General features: G+C 30.9%; 2 protein-coding genes across 8 annotated transcripts in view; one reads left to right on the top strand and one right to left on the bottom strand.

Annotated features, from left to right (window-relative positions):
• LOC115889806 (hypoxia-inducible factor 1-alpha) overlaps window positions 1-13,865 on the bottom strand; it is a 388,607-nt gene that overhangs the window by 247,045 nt on the left and 127,697 nt on the right. For all 7 annotated transcript variants that reach the window (XM_030909881.1, XM_030909884.1, XM_030909882.1 and 4 more), the window contains one exon: window positions 11,828-11,934. In XM_030909881.1, the coding sequence (XP_030765741.1) occupies window positions 11,828-11,934 (107 nt within the window). The remainder of the gene's footprint in view (window positions 1-11,827; window positions 11,935-13,865) is intronic.
• On the top strand, window positions 8,869-10,080 carry LOC115889809. Its single transcript, XM_030909889.1, has 3 exons — window positions 8,869-9,065; window positions 9,117-9,408; window positions 9,459-10,080. Exons 1-3 carry the CDS (start codon window positions 8,967-8,969, stop codon window positions 9,683-9,685), a joined length of 618 nt encoding a protein of 205 aa, XP_030765749.1. The 5' UTR covers window positions 8,869-8,966; the 3' UTR covers window positions 9,686-10,080.

Genomic DNA, 13,865 nt, shown 5'->3' with positions numbered 1-13,865 from the left:
AATTTTTTCTTGCCTCATTCATAAAAATATTTAATTCCTTTATAATTTCATTTTAAAGATTTAAACATAATATATAAAAATTAACATTTTAATGCTTTATTAACGTAATTTCTGCCTGTCTTTCTTCAAAATATTTTTTTCAGTTGTTTATTATTTTAATAATCATTTTAATAATACTTTTTTTCAACAGATTGTTATCTAAAAGCTACACAAGTTTAAGTAGGATTTATAAACTCACAGTTGGATTTGGCTTTGGCGTTGGCGCCGCCGCCCAATTCTTAAAACTGTATATTACCATAAGAGCATTTATAAACACGGTTGGCTTTGGCTTTGGCGCCCGGTTGCCGTCGGACTTGAATTATGTTTAAATTTTTACCGTTCGAGGCGGTTCGCCGTCAGTAGCACCACGTAGCAAATGACGTTACAGCCAATAGAATAGTAAAGAGCGACCACGTGATGCTTTGTTTACATCTAGTTTTGAAGTATGGTAATTCCAAATTTATGGTCACTCCCAATAACCCTAATAGGGTAATTTCATCAAGACCATTACTTTCCAAATCCATAATTAAAAATCTCGAACAAAAAACCAAAACTTTAAACACTTTCGTCTCTAAAAACGCACTATAGACTCTGCTACTCTCAAGCAAAAAGTAAACGAAAATGTAAGGTTAGTTCTGCCCAAAACGGCCAAAGCCAACTGTCAACCGTCGAGTTTATAAATGCGATTTTGCGGCGCTACGAACGGTCGACGGCAAATCCAAAGCCAACGCCAAATCCAAAGCCAATTGTAGAGTTTATAAATCGACCTTTATTTTCAGTTCAGTTTGTTAAGATAACAATGGAAAACAAAATTATCTGGTTAAATAAAATAAAATAAAATAATAAAATACTTTTTAAACAAGATTGATTAATGTTAATGTGTAGAAAATGCGCAAATCTATGGGTAGAATATTTAATTACATAAAAAACTAGCAAAGTAATGTGAAAAAAAAACGCATCATTGTATCTCCACTCATAAACAAGAAATCCAAAAAAACGCATGAAAATGAGACACCCTGTACCCATGTGATGCGCAGTAGTGAACGCATCCTACCGGCGCGGCAGCCTGACCATCCTAAACCTATCTAATAATTAATTACCACAATAATCCTTCAAAACAAATGAAAGTATCAAATTCTACTTATATACACTACGGATCATAAACCCATAAACGCCATCCGTTCTGGTGATAAAAAAAACAAATATTTAATACTTTACTATCAGAATTTCAAGGAAAAAAATATATAAAAAAAGTTGCACCCCCAGCCGGTATCGAACCACTGACCTTCGCTTCATAGGCGAAAGCTCTATGCGCCGAGCTAATGGAGACTTACTCTCGTTTTTATTCAATACTAGAATTTAAACCGCTAAGTAAAAAATATAGGATCTTCTTTGGATGCGCAGTAGTGAACGCAACGTGTATCGGCAGCCAGACGGCCGCCACGCTGTTCCAGAGAGCATAATAAAAGATATATATATATATATCAAAGAGCCAGACGTCTTAAAATACTTTCTCGAAAACGTTGCTAGCTCTTGGACTATTACAGCCACGTCCCCTGTTTTTGCATCCATTTTGCTCCACGGCTAATATATTTTGCGATTTTAAATACCTAGATATCTCTGAGATATAATACTGGTCAATGCTTTATATATAACAGGTAAACATGTAATTGGTCGGAAGTCTCTTAGAGTTAAAGTTCCTTCTTTTTTGGTAAGCATAAAAGTGATACCCTCCGTCAGGAATGGTGGAGCATTCTCAGGTGTATTAAAAAGGTCATCAAATATCTGCACAACCTTCGAGTGGGTCGATGTAAATTGTTTCCACCAGAATGCGTGAATATGATCTTTTCCAGGTGCCTTCCAATCAGCCATTGCATTAAGGGCATTCATGACTACATACGGTGTTATGCCAATTTTCGGCATATCCTGTTTCCCTTGCATTTCTTTTCCGATCTCTTGAATCCATTTGGCGTTGTAATTATGCTCTGTAGGTTTTTCCCACAGGTTGGCCCAGTATATTGTCATATCGTCCTTTGAGGGTACGGATTTTGATGTTAAGTTTGGATTAAACGTACGATAAAACTTTTGCTGGTTTTCATTAAAGAGTTTATTGTGTTGATACCTTTGAGTCTTTGTTTTGTACTTTTTTAATTTTGCTGCCAGGCATTTTAGTTTTTGTTTGTAAGTGTCGAGTATTTTTTCCACTTCTTCTATACGTGGATTTTTATTTGTCTTTATTAACTTAGTAACCTTTTTTTTACCTTGTTGGACGGTTCAGATTTTGCCTCTAAATAATTTTGCAGTATACCTATGTTCTTACGGTAATCGTCTATTTTATGTTGAAATCGTCTTTGCCATGGTGGATCTCTGCTCGATTTTTGTGGTCTAATTGTTGTGTTTTGAACTTTAAGTTGGCAACAGATAGCAAGTGCCGCACTATATACGTTATGAGTCAATTGTTCCAGTGTGTTCATCTGAAGGGTTTTATTTTCCAGTATATAATTAGCTTGTTGAATAACCTCGGATTTCCTGAATTTTTTGGGTAATATAGGCATTTTAACAACTGTTATTATTATGTATACAAATACATTAACAACTGTTATTGTTATTTATACAAACACATTAACCACTTTAACTTCAGAGACTCCAAATCTCCAAATATTGAAGTAAATAACATTCAACTCTATTTGAATCTCATCTTGTAGTTGTTTTTATTTTTCAATGATTAAATTCTATGCTTGATTAGCCCATAATGCCCAGCTATAAAATACGACCAAACGAAATGAAACCAAAATAAAAGCCACGCAGACATTAAAAGGGGCTTTCAACTTGACAATATTGTACGGCTCTGGTCTTAAAAATGGCACTTGAAAGGGGACAAAAGCCACGGGCATAAAAGTTTCATTCCGGGACGAAGCCCGATATAAACTTATAAAGCGCCTTTCGAAGATCCCTCACTTTCAAGCTATAACTCAGTTTAGTTTCTTTTTGATTAAAAAAATAAACAATGTTACTTATCAACTATGTTATAAATCATAATTTCTTATTATAATTTAATTGGGGCGAATTTTAACATTTTAAATGCTCTTATTTATTGCTAACAGAATTATATAAAAAAAATCAATCAAAACAAGAATGAATTATGTAATTTATTATTAAAAATATTTAGAGCCTGTTCTAATTTAGGTGTTCAGTATTTCTTCTTTCACTTCCAAGGCTTTCTTTAATTTTTCCGTTCTAATATAATTAATTTATGAATAATATTATAAAATGTGTAGTGTATTTTGTATTGTGTTGGACAAATCTTTGCAAATTTGTCCCACAGTGTATTGTGCTGTTATCATTTTTAACGTTTACAGGTGTATTTTTTTGTAAAATAAACTGAAAGTGTTTATATATTTTTTCCATAAATATGTCTCTCTGAATTTTTGAATATTTATTAAAATAAGAACTCTTGATAATATAACGTACAACATATTTCAATATTTTCTTTTTTTTTTCTTCTTCTAAAGTGAATTCACATTTTAGGGTCGTACTGTATGTAGACAATAATAAGAATTAAAAAATAAACAGTTTGTAACTGTGTAAATAAAATAAAGACTCTAAAGTCACTTTGAAGTCACCACTCACTAGTCACATTTGTATGTACAAATATTGGCTCATAGAAAAGAACAATAAAGCAGTTTTACATAATTGTATTTATTGTAAATATAAAATCACTGATTTAATTATTTTAATCATCTTGGACTTCTAGAGTATCAAAGAGTATATTATTATACAGCGTGGTCCGAACTGTATTCCGGAAACTTAGGCAGTATATTTTGCAGATAAAAATAAGTAAAAAAGTTCGTATAAATGTATCTATTTCCAAAAATGCTTAGTTTTGGAGATACAGGGTGTGGAAGTTTCATTTTCATTTCAATTTTTTCCAAATAATTTCTGAAGTAACGTCAATATTTCGATGAAAATTGGTGTTTGGGAGTTTTTTGACATGAGAAATTTGATTTTGATGTCCATATGACTTCTACTAGTAGAGGGCGCCACCTACATATTTTTTATCTGGTTTGAAGAGTAATAACTTTTCGTTCGTACCTGCATAAAACTACTGAGTAAAAAAATATACATTTACGACGTTTTTTACGTGAAGAAGGTCTCTTGGTAAAAATCGCTACGAGTAATGGTTTTCGAGATATTTGTAATCGAAAATATCAATACCTGTCATCATTGACATAAATTAAACATGTTGACTAAATACCGTATGATCGAGAAAAAACGGCGTCAGCGATGGCTATGGAATGAAGATCGCTGTCATTTTATATGTAAATTTATATGGGAAATGTCATTGATGTTCATTTCCCAGCCAACTGGACGCCGTTTTTTTCTCGATCATACGGTAGTTATTAGACTGAAATCATAAATTTGAAAAGTTTGTGTGCCAAAAGTTCAACAGAAATTGTTTTATCATCATTTTTTGCAGAAAAATTTATGATTAATTTAAAAAAATAAAAATTTCCCAAATTTATTATTTCAGTGAAATAACTATCTACTCAACGTGTTTATTTTTCGTCAATAACGACATGTATTGTCTATTTCCATTCTAAATATCTTAAGAATGGTTGCTCGTAGCGATTAAAGCTCGTAGCGATTACAAAGAGATATTGTTTACATAAAATGTCACGGAAGTGTATATTTTTTCGCTCGGTAGTGTTATACAGGTACGAACAAAAAGTTATTACGCTTCAAAACAGTTAAAACACATGTAGGTGGCGCCCTCTCCTAGTAGGAGTCATATTGACACTAAAATCAAATTTCTCATGTCAAAAAACTGCTAGACACCGATTTTCATCCAAATATTGACGTTACTTCAGAAATTATTTGGAAAAAATCGAAATAAAAATGAAACTTCTACACCCTGTATCTCTAAAACAAAGCATTTTAGGACATACATTTATACGAACTTTTTTACATATTTTTATCTGCAGAATATGCTGCCGAAGTTTCCGGAATACAGTTCGGACCACCCTGTATAGAATCTCTTAAGTTATTTCATAAATTTGTTTTTAAAATAGACACGATTTACCTGGAATGAACTGGCATATGCGCCTAAAATTATAAATTGAAACACAATAAAAAAATAAAATACCTAACATGTCTTCATGAAATAAATAAAAAACTCACTCAATTAATAATTTCGGAACGTACTTAAAATTTTCTAAACAATACGAACCGATCTCAGACACGCCCTAAAAAGCATAAGTATGACGTAACGTTGAACACTCATCATATTCCTTAACGATATTTAAATTGTACTTTTTCGGCTATATAAAACTGTACTGGCGCCGAATATGTCCATGGTTGGTAACAATGAATTTAAAAATTGCGCCTTCAATTACGTAACTAAAAGTTTAATTGGTATCGAATATAGGTTTTTATTACAATAATTTCTAATAATAAAATGCATATTTTAAATACTTCTGAGTCTGAATATTTATTCAAACCAAATTTCCAGATTTATAATACAATATGAAGTGTACCTGAAGGATTATATTAACTGAAACTAATTGAGTTCCTTAGTCATACAGGGTCCGGCAATAGTGCGTCGGGCATCTGTAGCTCCTAGAATAAAAAACTTGAGAATTTTTTTTAAGTGCAGACCTAAAGTATGTACCAGGATGTATTTCAGGAAAATATTTTAACTTCTATAGGGTGGCTCAAAAAAGTGTGAGTGGGCCTGGATGATTTTTTTTAAAATGGAACACCCTGTTATTATTGCATTTTTGGCTTCCTTTTAGATCACTTTACATAACCCTAAGATATGAATAAACATATTTCGGTAGTTTCAGAGATATTAAAAAATAAATCAAAAATATATATTTTTTAGCCCTTCTTAAAGAAGAATATTAAAAATACAGGAAAATCAAAACTATATTAGGTATTTACTTTAGATGGTTTATTCTTACTTTGCTATAAATATGGTAGTCGTAAATCATACAGGATGTTCAATATTCTACGCGAAACTTTCTAAAATATAAAATATTTTTTCTTTGTTTTTTTAAATGGAACACCCTGTATATTAATTTTTTATTAGATGGACAGTTAAAAAATGAACATTTTTTGTATTTAGAGTATTTCAAAATTTTTAACGGTTTCGCAGATACATACGCTATTATTTCATATGGCGCTTTCAATGTAAAATACGAGAGAAAAATCATTGGGTGACTTTGATAAAAGTTTACTGGTGGAAAATGCCATATGAAATATAAAACCGCCAATATCTACAAAACAGTTAAAATTTTTGAAATACTCTAAATACAAAAAATGTTAATTTTTTAATTCTCCATCTATTGAAAAAATAATATACAGGGTGTTCCATTTAAAAAAAACAAGAAAAATTATTTTATATTTTAGAAAGTTTGGCGTAGAATTTTGAACATCCTGTATGATTTACAATTTTCATATTTATAGCAAAGTAAGTACAGACCATCTAAAGTAAATACTTAATACAGTGTTGATTTCAGAACAGTTCTTGTATTTTTAATAATTTTTTTAAGAAGGGCTGTAAAATAAATATTTTTGATTTATTTTTTAATATCTCTGAAACTATCGAAATCTATTTATTCATATTTTAGGGTTATGTAAAGTGATCTGAAAGGAAGCCAAAAATGCAATAATATACAGGGTGTTCCATTTAAAAAAAATCATCTAGGTCCACTCACGCTTTTTTGAGCCACTCTATAGAAGTTAAAATATTTTACTGAAATACATCCTGGTACATACTTTAGGTTTACACTTAAACAAAATTCCCGAGTTTTTTACTCTAGGAGCTACAGATGCCCGACGCACTATTGCCGGACCCTGTACATTAAAAAAAAATGACAAAAAAAACGTATCACAATTTAATGCTTTTTTTCAATTTCTTCCATAATCCATATCAAAACAAAATTCGTATATCATGCAAAAATGTATAAAGAAATTGTCCCATATTCCTGACAACCTTTATTTAAATATCAGATTTTTATCAGAACAATATCAAACAATAAAACCAGGTTGGGTAATTAAAAGCACAATTTGACATCACTTATGATAAATAGCTCTGCTAACACGACTTTGCTTAGTAAAGCTCCAGGAAAAATCAATAAATGAATATAGTAAATAAATTGAAATTGATATTAAACAGTAGCGTACTTTCGCAAAATCGTTATATTATGGAAGTAGCCCTCTTTTAGAATACCAATAAAACAAAAATATCAATAAGAATATTAAAAATAGTGTAATATAGTAATTATATCTTGAAAAGATACCTAATTCTTAAATCTAATATAAATAAATGTAATGCTCAGACAAAAAATCTTCCGTCAACTGGACTAGACCAACAAAGGATTAAAAACAGATGAAAAATATCTTAACCATCTAAGATTCGCTGATGGCATAGTCCTAATTGCTAATAGTCCAGAAGAACTACAAGCACAAATTAACGACGAATTAAATACAACCAGCAATAAAGCATGTCGCAAAATGAATTTAACAAAAACTAAGATAATCTACAACGAACTTGTAGACAGAAAAGACATTCGAAAAAATAACTCAACATGAGAAATAGTAGAATATACCGCGCTGGAAACTGTTTCTTTTGGGTCGGTATTGACATGTGTGGAAGTAAATCGCATAGGGATCTTATTAAGTCGGAGTGAGAGAAATGCGACGGTGTGCTGTTGCGGCGTTGTCGGTACGCCTGTCCCTAGTTTTCAGTGCACACAAGATAAAACCGTTTAACTTAAAAGTTTTTTTACGGATTTTTTATTTTCTAGTTTTTAGTATTTAACGGAAATGCCTACCGAATATTCCTCATTCTATTTAATTCATTTAGCGCATCATTATTACATGGTTTTTTACCTGATAATTTATTACAATCTGACGCTCAGGTGTTTCTGACGCTAACAACTCTCTCTGTCTGTCGCGTTGTGATGCCAGCCTAGACTCATGACGCTCAGGTGTTTCTGCCGCTAACAACTCTCTCTGTCTGTCACGTTGTGATGCTAGCCTGGACTCATGACGCTCAGGTGTTTCTGACTCTACCAGCTGCCTTTGTCTCTCACGTTGTGCTATTAACCTGGCATCATGTTGCTCAGGTGTTTCTGTTGCTAACCGTTCTCTTCGTTTCTGTAGTCGACTATAGGTTTCATTTTCACTTTCTTTTGCACGTTTCGTTCTATACTTTTCTTTCGCCTTTTCGAGCCTTCTTTTTCGTTGTGTAGCAGTTTCGTTTTTATTTTTGTTTGTTTTTTTATTTATAGTTTCCATGTTGTTCCCACGAGTAATGGACATTTTAACGGTCGACCCCCCCAGAGGTTCAGTAGAGGGGCAAGGCTATAATATACCACAAGAGGCGCCCAATCTTGAGGGGAAAACGCTTGCGACATTACATTTTTAGCCACCCTAATGCCATACAGTCCTCAGCACGTTTTAACCTATTACCTTAACTTGGGTGGTAAAACTACCGCTAACTACGTAGGTACATCTAATCACCTATTTTTTTTATCTGTCCTAACGTCATACAATCGTGGACACAACTGTTCTGGACACGACTACTCATGGCCTCACCTAATACGCCATTTTGTAACGACGTCCATCCAAAAGACTTTACTTTTAATTGAATAGATAATGTATCTGTAAATGTCCAGCATGCATGATTACAAGACAGTTTGATATTTAAACAGTCATATTCATATAATCTGTATTTAGGTAACGGAAAAAAAGTTTAATCATTTATCTACACCCATGTCTGTTCAGCAAACATCCGAATTATTTGAACAGATTGCACTTCACCAACACTACTTGTAATTAGATAAATATTTTTTAACCAGATATTCTGTTACTGATATTAATTCCTTTCACGCAATGATATAAGAGAGTTTCGAAGTTACACAATGTTTGCTAAACTGGTAGTGTTTACTTTCTCCATAGTTGTTGTACTAACTTCGGAATGCCCTCAAAAACCTTCAGAACCTCAACTCAATGGAATATATGTAAGTTTTTTTTTATTTTGTAAATTTCAAGAATCAAAAAATATATTTTAGTTGGAAGGCTACTGGTATGAGTTTTTTCAAATCAACGATGAACTAAACAACAATTCTTGTTCACATTTTCAAATCACCTGCGACAATTCGTCAGTTTGTGCAGTAGCTCACGTTGTTTGGGAATCTTATATATTGCGTACTATCTATGATGCCATAATACAACAAGAAAACGATACAGTTACGTTAAAGACTAAAGATAATTCTGGTGATAAGGAATTAAACATAACCAATATAAATCTTAGATATGGAGATGATCAAGTGTTACTGTGGAGTTGCGAAGAAGATAAACTAAGTAAGAATTGAAAAGCCTAAAAAATATTAATAATAAGAAATAATTTATAGGTTTTGCTTCGCTATTAATTAGAATGGAAACGAATTTAGACATGCAATTAGTTTGGGAATCGGCCGAGAGCAATAACAATTTTCCGAGCATTGTTGAAGACTTTCCTGCGGGTAAATGGAAGAAAATCAACACCTCGGAGTGTACTAGTTCTAGTGCTCTTACTTTAAGTAATTCGAATATTATAGTTGTAATTATTTTAATTTTACAATATTTTGTGGTAGTATAGGTAATTATTTACATTTTACATTATATTCATATTACATATGTGCATAGAATTAAAAAAAAAAGTTTTAATATATAATTATTGTGTTCAATATTATAACAGTAATGATTCTAATTTTACGATATATTAATAGTTATTTATTATGTGTTGTAGGGAGCATTGTATCCAAGCAAGAATGTTTAAACGCGAGAATGTAGTGCGAGCGTTTAATTTTCTTAAGTTGGTAAAATGCAACTAAAACACGAATGTAATTTAACATTTTATCCAGACACATGTATATTTTTAGTTAAAATTACAAAAATTTGATTAGGAAAAATTATCAGCAGCAATTTTTGAATTTTCTATTAATAGAAATGTGAATGCTAATGTAAATAAATTAAATAAAAATGTCGTATTTTAATTTCAGAATTTCTCATTAGTGGAATAGTTATTTTATTCCCCTAGTCGATAAAATATCACTTCAAATGCCTCATGAGTGGGAAATGCCTCATTATGTAGGGGTGGGGGTAGTTTTCACCCTTCCCGTCGTACTTTTAGTTTGATTTTTGTTAAAGTCCAATTTTAAAGCACTTAGCAAAACATATACACTCAAAATCTTATTCAGATCAACAACGGTTCTTAAAATATCTTAAAAAATGTATTTTTTCCATAGCAATTGTTAAAATTGCCTTATATCGATCAAAAATAGTAGATAAAATAGTACTTTAACCGCAAGGGTTGATTAAATGATACTTTAACAGCGAGGATAGGTTAAAAACTTTATTTCTTCTCGCACATTTTTTAATTGCTTCCATTTTTGAAATTTTTTGTATTCCTTTTCATAAGTTATTCGGGATTTAAATGGAAGTAGTTTGGATATGGCGTTTGTCGCCTCAGCCTGAATATCTGTTAGTAATTTACTTATTTCGTTTTGACCCATTTCTAGCTCCAACTCAATCAGCAATCGACACGAAAGAGAATTAAAAAATATTGACCTATAATATTGACTCAAAACTGACAACTAAAGAGACAGCTTTATTTATTTGTCAAATTACATAGAAACCAACGCCAACCCAGTACAATATTTTTTCTACTCGTAATAAATTCCTTGAAATAATAATTTCTGAATATTTTTTAAAACGTAACTCGCTATGGAAAAAAAATATTGTTTTATACACGACCATAAAATTGAATTATTATCGTCTTTTTAAAGTTTGTTTTTTGGTATGTGTTTTGTTCTTGTTTGTTTTGTATTACCACATATGGTTTCTTTTTAATAAAATAACTCGATTACATTTTTTCATTTTTATGCAGTTTTTTTCACAATATTTTGAAGTAATCACTTGTCAGTCAAATTTTAGATATATTAATTTCCTGCTATGCGTTCCAATTGTACCAACTTATTTCTTTGTAAAATAAAATAAACTACTTTGAAATTGAAACGACAGATACATCTATCACTGTCAAGCATCTTGTCGTTGGACAGACTATATATATAATTTTGACAAATAACAGCTAAAAATAACAAAAATACATTTGGATTAATATGTCTAAATAGTCGTTACTGTCATGTCGTACGATATGTATCTGTGAATGTCCAGCAGTATGAATATAAGACAATTTGATATTTACGTAGTCATATTCATATAATCTGTATTTAGCTAACGAAGAAAAAAGTTTAATCATTTATCTACACCCATGTCTCTTCAGCAAACATTGACCTATTGAACTATAATATTGACTCAAAACTGACAACTAAAGAGACAGCTTTATTTATTTGTCAAATTACATAGAAACCAACGCCAACCCAGCACAATATTTTTTCTACTCGTAATAAATTCCTTGAAATAGTAATTTCTGAATATTTTTTAAAACATAACTCGCTATAGAAAAAAATATTGTTTTATACACGACCATAAAATTGAATTATCGTCTCCTAAAATTAATTCACTCGCGACTTCATCGCTCGTGAATTAATCTTTTCGGTCGACGATAAAATACCATTTTATCGTCTTGTATAAAAAATAACTATTATTTTTTTAAAGTTTGATGCCCTCTAAAGGACCAACAAAGCACTTCTGTATAGAGGTATTCCAAAAATGTATAGTAGTTCTATGTCCACGGAATACTAGGACACCCTGTATATTTAAAAATATGTGTACTTACAGCATTTAAAGGCGGAGCCGATAGAATCGCTGTCCATTGCGTGATGATAGTCATAAACAGATTTACCAATGAGATCTTCTGGGGTATACCCTAATATATCCATCATACTAAAAAATAATAATATATTAGTATCACGTATTGTGAAATTTACAATGTAAAGTCTGTCCAGCAAAGATTCCGACATACATTGAAAAGACAGAAAATAAAATATAAATTGATATGAATTAGACAACTATCACCGTAATAGAATCTTTCATTGAACAGACAATAGTTATAAAAGAGTTTTTAATGAGAAAAGAAAATTCATAATCCTCAACGCATCATTTATTCGAAACTGATACAAACTCCTCAAAATTTAAAATAATCAGGCCAGTATAACGCTTGTTTTATAATTTTAAATAAAATTATTAAATATTTTGGATATTTCATTCAAGTTCACGTCACAAAAAAATGGAATAAGTTATTTTCTGAGTTCAAATTGCAGAAAAATACAGAAAATATATAGTGTATTGCCGTAATATTACTAGACAGACAGAAGTTGTACTTAACATACTCTTTTTAAAAGTCTTATACAAAGTTTTGATATATGGTCTTAGACATAGACTTAAAATAAAATATAGACTGAGCATCTCATTCATAAATAGCTGGAACATGCGGTCAGACAATGTCTTGTTATTGTTGTGTTATTGTTTTAGGTTATAACGAGTGCGACACGAGCGATAGATAGGTTGTCTCTGTCGTAACGGTCGTTCCCTGACGACTCTGCCGAGAAACACAACGCTGTCTGTCGTTTCTCAAGTACACCTGAACTCTCCGTATCATAGCCGGGTATTTTTATTTTTATTTTAATGAAGCTATATTTAAATTAAAAATATATCGTATAATTTTATTAAGATTTAGGACAGGTTTTTTAAATAAAAGTTTAGAAAAACCGCCTTACAGTCCAAAAAGGATAAAAATAATAAAATACACGTTATAGAAGAAATTTTATAATCGAAATTACGTAATTTTTGAAATTAATAATAAATTATTGAATTTAGTCAAACATTTACAACCCCTAATATTAATCAAAACAGGTTCTATTCCACAGATATAATAGAATCGGCGACAGGGAGAGAAAAAAAAATATGATTGTTGTAATTTTTTTTTCTGGTTAAGTGATGTCTTATGTAAATTAGAGAAAACAATAGCAGCTTTTTCCAAATATGCTAATGAGTCACCCTTGTTCCATTTGAACAAATTGACATAATATGTATGATTAGAAATACGATTTGTACATCTTTTAACCGGCCTAGACAAGACACGAAACCTATTAGACGATCAAAACTATTTTTCCAAGGCTCCTTGATTAAAACTTAGTGTTTTTAACAACACCATGGCACCCTGGATTGAAATTTAAAATAGGATTTGTTTTTAAGTGACAATGTCAAAAGTTGACATATGATATGTCATTCTATTCAGAGTGTCATTTTTTATCGAATAAAGTAGCAATATACCGAGGGTGCCTTTAAAAATCAAAAGATGTAATCATTTCGGTGAAACAGGAAGAGACCAAAAACAACTGAATACGCCAATAAATCCTAATTTATGTCATATACCTACTAACATACAGATCTGTTATCTGACATTATATAGTATCTGATTTATATAGTAAAAAGATATTTTATCTGAAAAAATAAAAAAGTTATAAGGGTGAGCCACTTTTGAGACGACCCGGTATATTAAAAAATATTGTTTCATAATGTAATATCATTTTAAAATCCTTGTATGTTATTTTAGATTCTGAAGATAATTTTAAAATAAACCGGAATATATTTTTAATAAAAACATTATTAATTATTAACAGGGTTATAATTATGATTTTGTTACAATGTAAGTAAGTAAATAATGTAATGTAAGAGAAAAAATTCAGATTTTACATTTTACTAAAATATTATCTAGATAAGCGCTTTTCTACAACAACGCCACTGACTCCCAATGGGTAAATTGAGAGTTGCCTACCGGTCAAAAGTCGTTTCAAGACATAAATGGATTATTT

Source organism: Sitophilus oryzae, unplaced genomic scaffold (assembly GCF_002938485.1).
Source record: "Sitophilus oryzae breed Bouriz unplaced genomic scaffold, Soryzae_2.0 scaffold_847_pilon_pilon, whole genome shotgun sequence".
Taxonomy (NCBI): Eukaryota; Metazoa; Arthropoda; class Insecta; order Coleoptera; family Curculionidae; genus Sitophilus; species Sitophilus oryzae.
Note: the sequence above shows the minus strand (reverse complement) of the source record. Positions and strands in the feature narration are given on the sequence as shown.

Excerpts from the sequence above, each read along its gene's own strand:
- LOC115889809 (XM_030909889.1), top strand. The coding sequence starts at position 8,967 with ATGTTTGCTAAACTGGTAGTGTTTACTTTCTCCATAGTTGTTGTACTA. Across the intron at positions 9,066-9,116 it reads CTCAACTCAATGGAATATAT|TTGGAAGGCTACTGGTATGA; the intron begins GTAAGTTTTTTT and ends AATATATTTTAG. Across the intron at positions 9,409-9,458 it reads TTGCGAAGAAGATAAACTAA|GTTTTGCTTCGCTATTAATT; the intron begins GTAAGAATTGAA and ends AATAATTTATAG.